A 15,366-nucleotide genomic window follows, 5' to 3' on the forward strand; every position below is an offset into this window, starting at 1 on the left:
AATAAAAGCTTGCGTCTGGTCTACTATGTCTTCGCACTTTGGTGTTCTGGTGTTTAAGTAGCCTATGTAATAATATGTTTTAAATATGCAAGCATTTCCATTCTATTCTAAGATAGTTCATTTGAAAGTTTTATGAATAGTTCCACTTTGTGTATTATTTAATTATGAAAGCCTGTAAGTTCACCTCATGCTGCTGCTGCCATAATCTCACGTGAGACAATTTTTTGCAAATAACATCCCCATCTGAAATTGGGTCGGTAAGGGATGAAATTGCCAGAGCCAAATTTTTGTCCCAGTCCGCCCCTGAATGTGTGTGTTTTTATGTTTGCAAAAAGAACAATGTTGTGCTCATTCCATGTAGTTGCTGGTGCAGGACAAAAGAGTAAATGCTCAAGTAAGGTAAAGTCAGTTAAATGCTTATACGTTTAAACGTTTCGGGCTTCCTCACCTGAGGAAGGCCAAATTGTGGACCGAAACATTGTGGGCCTTATTTGCACTATAAAGTATTTTTTCGGAGCATTTAACTGTTGGACAGGCTTTAATTACCGGTATTTGTTTTTTTGAGTGCTTTTCATTTAGTCGTATGTACTTACAATGACAATACAGTCAATTCTGATTCTGATTCTTCTGACGTTAAGGTAATCATCACATCACAAGACCATTCATGATTATTATTTTAGTAGACACATGAAGTCAATGGCTGCTTGAGTTCAAGGCCAGTGCTGTGAAACAAAACACTTCTCTTTTCAACTGTCAAAAATGTTTTAAAAAGAAACAGAAATATTAGACAAGAGCAGTTTTCTTTTATCAAAAACACAAATCACAAAACACATCCATAAATAATTCACAATTAACATTTCTCAGGGTTTTTTTTTAACTCTTTATACAATATACAAAGTTAATTTGCAAAAAAAACTACATTTTAGTGCTTTAGTTTTTTAAACAAATGAAAAAGAAACATGCTGACCTGATCAGTTATTTGCCAGCAGCAATTAGAAATGGAAATACAAAATCATCAATGGGTCAGCAGTTTCAACACTTGGCTCAGCAGTCAGGGTTGATATGATACTCACTGTCATATTGAAAAGTCTACAAATGATTTCTAATTTTTGATTTAACCACACCATTTGTGGATTATTCATATTCTTTTAGTAATCTGGGATACTCTGAATTTCGGGGCATACATTTTGGCTGGTGCTATTTCCATGGACACTTTTTCTGAAGGACAGATCAACAGGACTCATCTGTGTCACACACTGGAGATATGAAAATCACTTTATGTGTGACGATTATTAAAAGGCTGTGTTTCCAACAATAACCCACCTGCTGGACACCAGAGGGAGGACTCTAGTAGGACTGATGGTGTTCTAAGGTATTATGTTACGATCACAGCCACATTCGTGTAGCTAACTTTGGTCCAGGCTACTGAAAAGTTAACTTTGTGTTCCCTTATCCTTAGCCTGATAGCTCCAAACTGTGTACTTCTCAGGAAATAAGGAAACAGCTCTGTTTGTTGCTTTCCCCTAGTGCATTTTTAGTCACTGGTTTTAAAAACTTGGGAACGTTGTCGAAATCTCTTAACCCTTATGTTGTCTTTGTGTCAAATTTGACCCGTTTTCTATTTTGATTACCCAAAAATGACATGGATGATTCCATGCAACGGGCACCGCAAGTACAACAAAAGATCGGATCTCTACTTTCATTTAATTTTGGGTGTTTTATTAAATTTTTGAAATAAATTTGAATATGAAAAAAAAAATTGAAATGTTTCGAAACAGTATGCCGACTGAACGTCGACATGTACAAGTCTGTGATTATCCTTCCTTCAATATAGGTCTAAATAATTCATAATTTCTGCTTTTTTAACTCAAGAATTAGGTATAAGTTCCTACAAATGAGGTTTATTGACCATGAATTCCAAAAATAAGTGTAAAACTAGTATAAGTTGGTGTTAGTGGTGTTCAGACATGTTTGTGAAAAGAAGCGTTAAACATAAAAAATAAATTTAAAAAAGCCAAAGTTGTCGAAAAAAGAGACAAAAACGTCAGAAAACGTGTTGATTTTTGAGTTTTGCCCCAGGAGGACGATGCATGGTCGAAGGGAAGACAACACAAGGGTTAACCCCGAGAGGACTGCATGCATGGGTATACTGCATTCCTTCAATCAAATTAATGATCAACATAAACCAAACTGATTGACTGACACTGGAGATGTTGTATTTCCCAAATGCACTGCAGATGTAATGTACTGTTCATTATCCAGCTCTAGAATAATGAATATATCAAACCAAAGCAGGGATACTGACTGTGTCCCCTGCTGTTGACTGTGCTTATTGTTTGAGTTTTACAGTTACAGTATATTTTGGTGCAAAATAAATTTGTAAGGTGCAAAATAACCCTGCATCATTTTGCCATCAGCAGAAATCTCAATTCCAATACAAACCACTACAAATTTGGAATTTGGGTGAACTCATCCTTTAAATCCCCACAACCTGATCAAATGCTCAAATTGGGGTGGCAGTAGCTGAGTCTGTAGGGAGCTGTGTTGGGAACCGGAGAGTTGATGGTTCAAGTCCCCATACGGACCAAAGTATGGAGGTGGACTGGTAGGTGGAGAGGTGCCAGTTCACTGCTCGGGGCACCTCAAAAATGGGCAGCTCCCCCCACTCTGACATCTCTCCATTAGTGCATGTATAGGTACTGAGCATGTGTGTGTAAGGCCTGTGTGTAATGTGTATAATAATAACAACAGAGTGAAAACATTGTAATTTCCCTTGGGGGATTAATAAATTATTATTAATATTATTATTAAATATCCACTAGACATCAGCAGAGAGGTATTCAACGCTTCTATGGGGCTTCTAGAATTGGAATTGGCCTTTGGAGGACGTAATAGACCAGTTTTTCTCTACTGATGGGTCGGGACCCAAAAGTCCTGGGTCCTGGCTGGGTCATGGACAGCTGGTCAATACATAAATAAATAATATTTAGTATGCATCTGATTTTGGACTTGTCTTTTATTTATATATAAATATATATTTTGACGGTCATGCGTCGGAGCCGTGTAGCGGTCTTGCGCCGTAGCCATGGTAACCATCATTTGATTAACGTCCACTTTAAGTTTGTGTTGATGTTCGGAAGCAATATGGCGAAGCGGAGTATTTAAAATGTGGATGTGTGGAAATGTGGATTGTACATTGAGGATACAATGAATATCTCATTTTGTGGCCTTAATGGTTTTGTACAGTTTTGATATTTCATTTATTTGAGTCCCTTTTTGTCCATGCAGATGTCATGTTCCCCCTCAGTTTCTTATTATTGTGCTCTTGAAATGCACTTTGCACATGTAAATATGTGTATTTATGCTTAATAAAAAAAGGACATTTTTTTGAGGATATTTTTGAAAAATGAATTTGCTTGGTTTGAATTCTATAAAAGTGGGTGTCGACTTAATGACCTCGGGAAAATTTGGGTCACAGGGTGCTGAAACACTTTGACGGAGTCATGTTAAGATATAACCAAAGTGATGAACACTGATTCAGATTCTCTGGAAAACATGTTCTGGTTTATATTTCATGTTATACAGTTTGAAACAATGTGGTAGTAGTTGTTTGATTATTCATGTTCCCAAAACAGGAATGTATCTGTTGTCACATTTGTATTTATTCTTCCTCCTTCCATCTGCAATTTGTTTGTCACTGGTCATATGTAGTGTTTCAATCCTTAGAGGAGCATCACAATAAATCAAAAGATTAAACAGACTACCTGAGTATCGAGAGGTATGCTAGAAATACTGTAAACCTTGAATATATGTATTTCCAAAGCTGACAACTTGCTAACACTTTTATTATTCTAAGAAAAAACTACACTACTGGAATTCTGCAGGTGCTATGGGTTCAGGCAACTGCAACCGCTCACATAAGTTCACATAATCAACGTCAAATAAATAATATGCTTCATTATGAAGTTGCAGGGCCATCTCAAAGGCAGGTCATGTCAAATGTCAGTTATGTCTTTCGAATTAGGCCAGACACAAAGAACTGAACTGCGCCGATACATGAAGACAGGTTCACTATGGAACAGATTGATCCCCACGGATGACATAACAGCCAGGAAGTCCCTTCTGTCTTTCGTGATCCGAAGAGTCGAGGCACTGTGAAGGCATCAGGTTAAGTTAGAAACCTCTTTGGCGTTCACCTCACCTCCCAAAACTACAGATGAGGTTTCACTTTCTTGCCTCCAGTTTGAAGGTGTGACGTTTTTTTTTTTTTTTTTCACTGTTCCACCAAGTTTCAATTCTTTGTTATTATGTGGCTATCCAAACTGAAGTTTGTGAACTCTGCACAGAACCATGTTGGCCTATTTCCACGAGCGTTTTCTCACCCAGCCAGTGTGTGTAGCTTGATGCCAGTCGTGAGTACATGGCAGATGAATAGTGATTAGGAGAGGATTGCAGGAACCCATCTAATCCCACATAGATTGTCCGTGCTGGCAGAGCGCTTCCTCGCAGCCCTCCGTACGTCCTTGTACCTGTCATCACACAGCCTGGAAATAGCCTGAAGAGAGAACATGGAAAGTTTTTTTTATGAAGGAACCAACATTTCAACCCTCAGTAGCCTACCCATAGTAGTTAATTTTCCGGCCGCAGCATAAACATTCAAATGAAAAATAACATTCTCAGTAGCCAAACCGTTTCACACACACAGACAGACAGACACACAAACAAACACACACAGACACACACGCAAAAACGGCTGAGCGGAGACGCGTGGAGAGTGGAGAGGATCGCACATCGAGCTTGGAGAAGATCTAAGTGGAGTAACGAAGCTGAAGAAGTGTAGCTACACTGTAGCACTTTTCCTGTCTAACAGCAGTGGTTTAGAACAAACGTGCTAGTGTGCCTGGTAAAAGTTGGAGCTCGGACTAGCTAAAGTTGGAGCCAATGGCGAGAGTTGCTGATTAGGAGAACGCTGATTTTGGACCGGAGAGGACGACAGCGTGTTTCCCTGCTGAAGAGGACTTTGCCGTAGCTGGTGACTGGTTTTCGTTCTCGTGTTTGAGCTGTGTTTCTTGGACTAACTGTAAGTTGGATTTCTGTGTGTTGGCTTCACTGAAGATAACATAACCTGTTGGACGCATCGCACACAAGTTACCATCAGGCCTACAACTTTGTTGTGTGTGTGTGTGTGTGTGTGTGTGTGTGTGTGTTTGGTAACACAGGGTTATAGGGTTTGAGTAAGTTTTACATTGAAATGCTGTAGGGGAGGAATAATTTTGTGTAGCTGGAGTGTTATAAGTGGAAACTGATAGAGAAACGGGTAAAGGGGTAGTTGTGTGTAATGTCATTTTAAGAAATATTGCAGTTAGCATATTTGAAGGGTGTGATTTATGTTATATGTTGTTGTTTTTTGTTATTCAATCTAACGGCTAAACATTATTTGTACATTTAAGTTATCGTTCAGTAAACAATACCTTTACAAGAAAAGTAGGGTGGTATATGAATAATCCAAAATAGAAAGGCCTAAACCTTCGTGGTAGCTACCTTAAAGAAACGACCCCAAACACCTCATCATTCCAGTCTGAAGTTACTTATTGTAGCTTGGGCATTGCACTTGACAATGCAAGCTTGTGAAGTCAAATATCCTATATGGCTTTAATAGAAAAAAAATTTTGACGCATCGTGATGCATCGTGAGGCATATGGACAGAAGAGACTGTGTGCATGGACAGCTGAATGGAAGTGTCTCACCTCTAGTTTTTGGGCCTTGTCTCTGCTGAGCGGCTCCAGAGGGAAGCTGAGGTTGTTGGTCTCTGAGAGCGATCGCAGGTCAAAGTAATACTTGGCGTACACACTGGACGGCACGTTGATGTTGAACTGCAGCAGCTCCAGGAACTGGCGCTCCAACTCGTTCCTGTTAGAGAGGAAGGAGCCGGAGGTTCATTCATGGAACCAATACGTCAAATATATACAGAATATCAATACATGTCCACATCTTTTATGCAGCGCTATCCCCCTGATGTGTGTCCATCAGGCCTGTAACAATTATTACATAATTGTCTAATCGCAATAGTTTGATGTAATCGCGGTTTCTTTGTTTAAAGGCAATTCATTGCTAACATTGGCTAAGGGGTATGGCTGTTGATGGTAATTATTGATTTTGTTTGGATATGCTAAATTGTAATTATATAAGTGATTATTGGTGGGACTGTTGCATTAAAGCTATGCTTTTTGTCAGTTGCTGTCAGGGGCGAATCTAGGATCAGAGCTTTACGGGTGCCTGGCACCCTTTAACGTCATTTATTAAAATATTATTCTACTGTGCTAATGTAAGGCCAAATGTACCAGAAAACAAATTTTGAGGGATTGATCTTCATCTTCCTTTTTGTTCCAGTTCTGAGCTTACCCCAAACCCAGTCTATATCCACGAGGTTCCACTTCTGGGATTGTATTTCGGCCGGATGTCCCTCACCTTCCTCTGTCTCTGTGTTGGCGTTCTAACCTCCGGTGGATTTGTGAGGACTATGGTTAACTGCTCCTCAGATCTCTGCAGGGTAAATCCAGACAGCTAGCTAGACTATCTGTCCAATCTGAGTTTTCTGTTGCACGATTAAAACTACTTTTGAACGTACACGTTCCACCAAAACAAGTTCCTTCCTGAGACTATTTAGCAGAGACACTGTGGCTCCATCCAGAGCTTAGCACCGCCCAAGATGATTGTGATTGGTTTGAAGAAATGCCAATAAACCAGAGCACGTTTTTCTCCCATCCCGGAATGCTGTGTGGACTAGCCAGACCTTCCTCTGCAGCGCTGGCTATGAGAGACTACCCCAAACCTAATCCTAATATTAATCTTAATTCTTGAACCAAAGTACAAAACATCAAACCAATCCCATTTCTTCAATCAAACTCACATGTCCTCCACGGTGATATCCTTGAGGATCTGGCAGTAGTCCACATTCCAGACGGCCTGGTCGTCCCAGACCTTGGAGGCCAGCAGGATAGCACCCAGAACAATCCTCTTCCAGTTCCCTGGACAGATGTCAATCTCTGCATAGGTCAGGAGCCTCTCCAGGTAGACCTGCACAACAGCACGGATAAAGGAGATATTACTGAAAAATGGGTAGGAAAGTAAGGCAGTAGTTTGTCTCCCATTGCCAGACCTTCCTCCACCGCGCTGCACAGGGTTTCTGCAGGTTTAACCAAGTCAAATTAGTGAATAAAGTGTATGACTCTGTTCAGTCAGACAACTCACATTTGAAATGTTTATTATAACAGCAGAACATTGTTTTTGGCGGCCAGACTCCAACCTCATCAGTCCCCACAGTATGGGTTAACATGAGATATTGGAGAGTGATGATAAAGTAGCCTCCCTCTAGCTGGAGCCTGCAGGTGGATGCTGGGGTGGTGGGGGGGTTAACAGCGGGCAGCGATACAGGTGCAGGGCAGCAGCAGCATCAACAAGGCAGACATGGGAAAATTGTGCATCTTAAAGGGAAACTTCACCGATTAGCATTAAGCTTTGTATCAGTAGAAACCAGGTAGTATTTTTGCATGACCATGCTTCCCTCCCTCATGTCCCCCTGAGAGGGGAGATCTCTGTATTGAGGGTCTGGAAAAAAACCTCAGATGACGCAAAATGACGATTTTTGCGTCATATCTGAGGTATTCATTTGCCCAGAGCCAAAAGCCTACAGGGGTTGGATTGTCGCTTTTTTGTATTAGGAGGAAAAACGATAGCCCAAAGGCCATCTTGAACTAGCTTCAGTGTCAGCCATCTTGAATCCTCGCTTAGCTTCTCAGCAGGAGCAGAAACTGTTCATCCCGACGGAAATTTTGGGACGCGAGCTTTTATTTTGAAAAGTAGAAGGTCGGGGATGGCCCCAGGCGGGACAGCATGAGACGGGACGGCATGATATGGGACGCTCCAGGCTGCAGCCATACAGTCTTGGAAATTTTAGAACAACAATTGTGTGCATTCAAACTACCACACACGTGTACCACCGGGATACATTGGAACACATCGGAGAATATGCAGGACACTTTATTACAGACGCAATACTCGACACACTACGCGAGCTTCGCCTGCACAGAGACCAGCGGTGGTGCTCTATTCCTCTGGCCGGTGAGGAGACCTCATCAGCGGGGAGCGTTGAACGAGTGTGCCGGTGGAAAGCTAACGCTAGCCAGCCACCTGTTCCACCAATCCTGCTTGCAAGTGTACGCTCATTAAACAAACTGGACTACATCCAACTTCAACCAAACTCCCAACACGAGTTCAGAGACAGCTGTGCTGTGTTTTTGTTGTTGTGGAAATATTGCTGTGGACAATCCAGCCTGCTGCTCTGTCACCGGGTAAGACTACTAGTGGAGGTGGGCTGTGTTACCCCGGACTGCCTGTTGCAGAAATGGGGTGATTTGTATCCAACTAACTGCTAACTGCTGGTGGAGTTTGTGACTGTAAAAATGCCAACAATTCTAGCTACATCCCACGCAAATTTACAGCTGTGTTTATACTCGATGTGTCTGATCAACACACTGTGGCGACGGCTACTACACCTGAACCACTTATGCTACGTTTACACGTGGCCGGCTATTTTCATAAAAGGACATTTCAACCTCTCCGTTTTCAAAAATAACATTGTGCACAGCTGTCAGTTTTCAGAAAAGTGTTCGTTTACACGTACCCGTGTATATATGCCGTCAATGCAGCCAAGAGCACGCCAAACCTGTAGGTGGTGTAAACGAGAAGCTCAAGCCCACGTTAGCCAATCAGAATCCCGAAAATAGCAACAACAGCAACAAATCACTTCCTCTTTCTCTCGGCTGCCTAAACCTCCGTTTGTCTCAGTTTACATGCAAACGTGCAAACGAAGATTTCAAAAATCTCCACTCTGGCCGGAGTTTTTAGAAAGATTCGGTTTCAGGGGCGAATTCTCCGTTTGCGTGTAAACGAAGGGTACAAACGAATCGAAATGTCTCCGTTTGTAAAAAATAACCACGTACGTGTAAACAGGGTCTTAGTCTCACCTAGCCAATTATTGGTAGCTAAAGTGCTCATATTATGCTTTGTGGCTTTTTCCCTTTCCTTTATTGTGTTATATATATCTTTTTTGTGCACGTTATAGGTTTACAAAGTGAAAAAGCTCAAAGTCTCCCCCAAAGGGACTTACCTTCTCCAACAGAAAACACTGTTCACAAACTGCTCCAAACAGCTCCATTGTAGTCCAGCCTTTACTTCAGAGACAAACATTATAATGCTCGCCTAGCTGCTAGCATGGCACGCCCTCATACTCTGCTTCTGACTGGCTAGTAGTCCTTACCTAGGTACTGTCAGGGCACGCCCTCATACTCTGCTTCTGACTGGCTAGTAGTCCTTATCTAGGTACTGTCAGGGCATGCCCTCATACTCTGCTTCTGACTGGCTAGTAGCCCTTACCTAGGTACTGTCAGGGCACGCCCTCATACTCTGCTTCTGACTGGCTAGTAGTCCTTACCTAGGTACTGAGCATGTGCGACTCCCAACAAAGATGGAACAGAAGTGAGATGTCTCACTCTGTAGCTAAAACAGAGAGCTCAACACACAAGGCAAGGCAAGGCAGCTTTATTTATATAGCACATTTCAGCAACAGGGCAATTCAAAGTGCTTTACATAAAACATTAAAGAGCAGTTAGAAGACAATTAAAAACAATTTAAAAATATTAATAAACAAATTAAAAACATTAAAAGACAAGAATAAAATTGATAGTGCAGTATAAGAATAAAAGTTACAGTGCAGTATAAGAAATTAAAGTTAATAAAATAGATTATTTAAAGAAAAGCAACATCAAAAAGATAGGTCTTTAGCTTAGATTTAAAAGAACTGAGAGTTGCAGCGGACCTACAGGTTTCTGGGAGTTTGTTCCAGATATGTGGAGCATAAAAACTGAACGCTGCTTCCCCCTGTTTAGTTCTGACTCTGGGGACAACAAGTAGACCTGTCCCAGACCACCTGAGAGGTCTGGGTGGGTCATAATGTAGTAACAGATCAGAAATGTATTTTGGCCCTAAACCGTTTAGTGATTTATAAACCAGTAAAAGTATTTTGAAATCAATTCTTTGAGGCACTGGAAGCCAGTGTAGAGACTTCAGAACTGGAGTGATGTGATCCACTCTCTTGGTCTTAGTGAGGACTCGAGCAGCAGCATCTGAATCAGCTGCAGCTGTCTGATTGATTTTTTAGGGAGACCTGTAAAGACACCGTTACAGTAGTCAAGTCTACTGAAGATAAAAGCATGGACAAGTTTTTCCAGATCCTGCTGAGACATAAGTCCTTTAACCCTTGATATATTTTTAAGGTGATAATAGGCTGATTTTTTAATTATGTTAATGTGGCTTTTAAAATTTAGGTCTGAGTCCACGACTACACCAAGATTTCTGGCTTTGTCTGTTGTTTTTAACATTGTCGTTTGAAGTTGAGCGCTGACTTAAAAATCGTTCCTCTTTTGCTCCAAAAACGACCACCTCCGTTTTTTCTTCATTTAATTTAAGGTTGATCGTATGAAATTGTGTCATGTTGGAATTTGTTTTGCGTGCACACTGTGACAACACATATCCTGTACTTGATATGGAAGCACTGACTGTTAATTTTCTGAATTTTGTCTGTGAAGAAGGAGGCAAAGTCATTGCAAGCCTTGGTAGACAACAGTTCAGATGCTACTGGTACTTTTTGAAAGGGTTTGTTAATCTATCAACAGTAGCAAACAAAGCACGTGAATTATTATTGTTTCTGGCGATAATGTCAGAGAAAAAGGACCGCCTTGCATTCCTTAGTTCCAGATTATAAATGCATCAGTCACCACAAGAAATGTCTCTCTTTATAAGTGTTATAATGGATCTGGAGATTAGATTTTCGCCAACTGCGTTCAGCTTTTCAACACTCTCTTATTTCCTGAACACTTATCAGTTATCAGGCAAATAAAACGCTGATACAGATCATCTGCAAACTGCCAAAAAACAGCCCGATAATCGGTCTTTTCCTATTTGCCAGGCATTTTCTTGTTTGTTTTTTCCCTGAAACAAGCCACCCAGGATGAACATTTGGGTATATGAATGTGTTATGTTATGTTTCACAAAATGAATGGGAGGATGGAGGATGTAAAAGAATCTTACCAGTGTGACGATGGCACACTCAGCAGTGAGCTGAGCGGCACTGAACAACGTCCGGACAAACCGGTAGATCTGCTTCTGCTCCGGGTCATGGTGGTCATAGTCCGGCGGCACCTCGGATTTCTGGGAAGAAAAGAGGTGGAGAAAGGGGGGCAAGATATGGGTTTAAAGGTAGAAGGAAGGGTTAAGGAAAGGACATAAATAGGGAGATTTAAAAGCACAATGACCACACAGACACATTACAAAAAAACACAACATTCTGACCCAACACCAACAAGTTAAAAGGAGGAAGATTGAACAGATATTTGTGCTAAATGTGTTATATGATAACTGATGATGTCTTACTGAAAGAGGGTGAAGCTTCTCATCAAATATATCTAGCAGCATCCCTCCTTCTGTGTCCCTGCATGAGAAGAAGGTGGATTTCATTTATAAGATTCGTGTCACTGTCGTAGCAATAAGATACGAATAGATAGGAAGTGAAAATGTGTTTATAGGCTCAACTACAGATGGTTTTTATGGAAGAGGATGAGGGCCACGTGTGACAAAATACATTTGAGTTCCAAGTTTAAAATCAGAAATCTGAGAATAATCTCAGAATTCTCATTATTAAACTCAGATCTCAATACATTTTTTCATGTGGCCTTAATCCTCTTCTGTAGATTATAGCTTATGTTTTTTGTATTTTTTTATTGACAGCATTAATTCATGTTTATTTAATAGTAAGCCCATTTTATAGATACTTATAAAAATCAAATGTTTCAACATTTATTTAATTTGGAAGTGATAAAATGTTCAATCTAGTTTTTGGTAGTGCAACCAAGTCTACATATTGCATGCCCACGCCATAATGACCTGATTTCTCTTTTTCATAACGTGTACTGCTCCTTTACCCTTTAGTCCAGATCTATCATTTGTTCAAACAATCAAAATATCAGATTGCAGCAGTAAAGTTTACAAAAAACAGAAAAAGGAAAACAATCTATACAGAATATGATTTTGTATATCAATTCAAGTTTTATATATTGATATTATAGTGTCAAATCCTAACAGAAGTTATCTCAAGACACTTTACAGATAGAGTAGGTCTAGACCACACTCTATAATTTACAGAGACCCAACAATTCCTACAACACCAATTACATATCAGTGTCTGCATTCATGTTTTGGAGTTAAAACTGACTGAAAATCCCCACCTGTTTTTTATGTGGTAGTAAATGGCCAGTGCTACACTGTAAAGAGAAAAAAGAATACAGGTGTTAATATGTTTTTAATATGACAGATCTGTAGATGATAAATCATATATCTTCCTATGTGATAGACAGTTTATACCATGCTTTTACCATTTGATGGTGTATTTGAGGTTGGGCTGGCTGACGGTGTTGTCGTCGAGGAAGATGGTGGAGCAGGAGCTGAATTTACGCTTCAAAGTTCCATGCTGCACACACAAACATACACAGGCACACACACACACACACGCACAGACACACACATCCACAGGCACACACACACACACACACACACACACACACACACAAACACACACACAAAGGCACGCACATCCACAGGCACACACACACACACACACACACACACACAGACATACAAACAGCCAAACACACACACAAACACCCAGACACACACACACACACACACACACACAAACACCCAGACACACACACACACACACACACACACACACACACACACACACAGAAAGACAGACAGACACACACACACACACACAGTGACTGTTATTAGAGTGTACATGTTTTTCTCTGACCCACATAAAGCATGCCAGGGTGCCGTCACAGGGGGAATGAGAATCAGCAACATGCGACCTCAGAATGTGACGGTTTACATTTTCAGCTTCCTTTGAACACAACATTCAGTCCTTTCCATATGACACAAAGGCCAGCTGATTTAGACTGAAAGCACTGAATCACTGGGAAATGGGAGCTTTAACATAACATGGTTTAGATTTGTCGAGAGAGAAATGGAGACAATTGTACACTTACATTATTGATGAAGAGGCTTTTTCGTTTGTCTCGCACTAAAGACAGAAAGCAAGGTTTATCATTACATTTCTTTTCATCACCAACAGCAGCAAAAAGACAACAAAATATCCCAGCAGTTATCAGCCAGAAACACACGCTGTTTGCACAAGAAGCCAAACACAGCTAGGAGTTAACACACTTTACTAGGCTAATTGTACCACAGAGCCAAAGCTGTAAGTGTTGAGAGGTCACAGTTACACTCTAAATAATGAGTTAGAAAGCCGAAAGATTAGAGCTTCAACAGACAGAAGAAAAGGTGGAGTTACGCCAGCAGAGGGAGACAGAGTCACGTCACTCAGGACCACTCACCATTCCTGCAGGGCGCCTCTGAAACAAAGGGGAGCCAGACAGCAGGATACTTTTAAAATAAGCTGTACATCAGTCGTAGTTATCAATTATATCTGATAATATCTCTGACAATGTCATACACCAACATTTTAGGGTGAGGTACAACATTCAGTAAGCATTAGCAATGTCACCACCATTTGAACAACGTGCAAAGAAAATAAGCAAAAAACTTAAAGTACAAGACATAAAGTATTTCACTTAAAAAAAAAAACAAGAATAAGCTAAATAAATGATCACTCTTGTCTGAAAGGGAGTAGGAAGAAGCAAAATGCTTTTCGGGTCCTACCCTTTTTTTTTTTATTTCCATACCCTTATCAAAGTGTTTTCAATCTATTGTTTTTCTATAAACAACCATACAACCCTTTAACCGAAAAGCTGTTCAAAATTCAAAAAACATTTGTTGATCAATTCATTGATCAAGTTACTATTCCATCATTTTCTTAATTAGATCATTTGTTCATGTCCCATCCTTGAGCTACTGCCCATGCAGCATATTTATCAAGCATCATAAACTTCTAAATAGATCAGAACAAAAGTGAAACAAGTTAACACCATTTTATTCTCTGCTCTGCTTTGTTTTGTTGGTATTTTTGTGGGTCTGTGCTGTGTCATGTTTTGTGCTACGTTCTGCTCTGCTTGGGTTGTCTTTCTTTCAAAATACTTTTTTAACATTGAGGGCCAAGGGTACTACAGATGAAAAACTGCCTTTTGGCTAGTTCTGGTATTTTTAACCCATGTATAATGATACGTTTTATTAATTTAATTTCCCCTTCTTAAATAAACTGAATTGAATTGATCATTCACGTATTCAAATGTGGTTGTATTTCTGTCTGCCATCTTGTTTGTGAAATGAATTGAAGCGATCAGGGCCCCTCAAGGGGTCACAACATACCCAAGATCCTCTTTACTAAAGATAGAGCATTTCAAGCAGCGCCAATGGTATGAAACAGTCCACACTTCCTGTCTCCTAAATGGGCGTGGCCTCGTTTGAACATGTAGTGAACGTTGTGTGGATGTATGAAAAGTTATATTTGAATAATTTATTAATATGTTCTTTTGCTAACGTTAGAAATGTACACAGCTAAAAGCCATATTCAGCATCACGGAGATTAGCTTTGTTAGGGCGTTCACCAACGTTAGCTGACGTTAGCTTCTCTGTGTTACCAGATCTTGTGAGAGTTCTGTCCTGAGACAGAAACAGGTCTCAAACAAAGTTAATTTTCTCCTGATGTGTCCGTCTGAAAAATGCCATTTTAGTGTCAGAATGTTCTGGAGATATGTGGCTTGTGAGAAATGGGTCCAATATATACTTTGGTGACTACAGGCTGAAATAATCGCTCATAATCTGTGTTCACATTCACTTCTCCCGTTGGAATCAAAACACTCAGGATCTGCTGCTAGTCTCCTAAAGAGGCGTGGACGTGGCGGAGCCCACGTGACACAGGGCCCTATCTTGGACCCGGTGCAGCGCAAAGCCTGTCACTATGGTACTATTCTCAATAGTATGGTGCAGTGTGTCAAAACTCTAAGTACAAGATTCCCAACTGATCATACATGTAAATCATTAAATGTTAAATTCAAAGCAACTGTTCTACTTTTATTTGGCTAGTAAACATCTTTCACTACAATACCAATGTTTCAACAACTAAGTTGAAATACAACGAGTACATTTGTTACAGTAAGCACCCAAGTATTTTTTAACCCAACCCATTCTCACTCCAAATCCATAAAATACTGACGCTTGGTCAGTGGCACACGTTTCCTAAACCCAACTGTCCGTTCTTCTTTACCTAAACCCAACTGTCCGTTCTTCTTT

The 15,366-nt window shown here is 40.4% G+C and overlaps 1 protein-coding gene across 2 annotated transcripts in view; it reads right to left on the reverse strand.

The window, feature by feature from the left end:
• Nucleotides 1-3,570: 3,570 nt before the first annotated feature.
• Nucleotides 3,571-15,366, reverse strand: part of LOC114565442 (cyclin-Y) — a 37,380-nt gene continuing 25,584 nt past the window's right edge. For both annotated transcript variants that reach the window (XM_028593490.1, XM_028593491.1), the window contains exons 3-11: nt 13,512-13,529; nt 13,164-13,198; nt 12,489-12,583; nt 12,342-12,377; nt 11,491-11,548; nt 11,149-11,268; nt 6,911-7,077; nt 5,748-5,910; nt 3,571-4,555 (exon numbers count right to left, since the gene is read on the reverse strand). In XM_028593490.1, the coding sequence (XP_028449291.1) occupies nt 4,439-4,555; nt 5,748-5,910; nt 6,911-7,077; nt 11,149-11,268; nt 11,491-11,548; nt 12,342-12,377; nt 12,489-12,583; nt 13,164-13,198; nt 13,512-13,529 (809 nt within the window). In that variant the 3' untranslated portion in view covers nt 3,571-4,438. The remainder of the gene's footprint in view (nt 4,556-5,747; nt 5,911-6,910; nt 7,078-11,148; nt 11,269-11,490; nt 11,549-12,341; nt 12,378-12,488; nt 12,584-13,163; nt 13,199-13,511; nt 13,530-15,366) is intronic.

The sequence above is a fragment of the Perca flavescens genome, chromosome 12, assembly GCF_004354835.1.
Source record: "Perca flavescens isolate YP-PL-M2 chromosome 12, PFLA_1.0, whole genome shotgun sequence".
Taxonomy (NCBI): domain Eukaryota; kingdom Metazoa; phylum Chordata; class Actinopteri; order Perciformes; family Percidae; genus Perca; species Perca flavescens.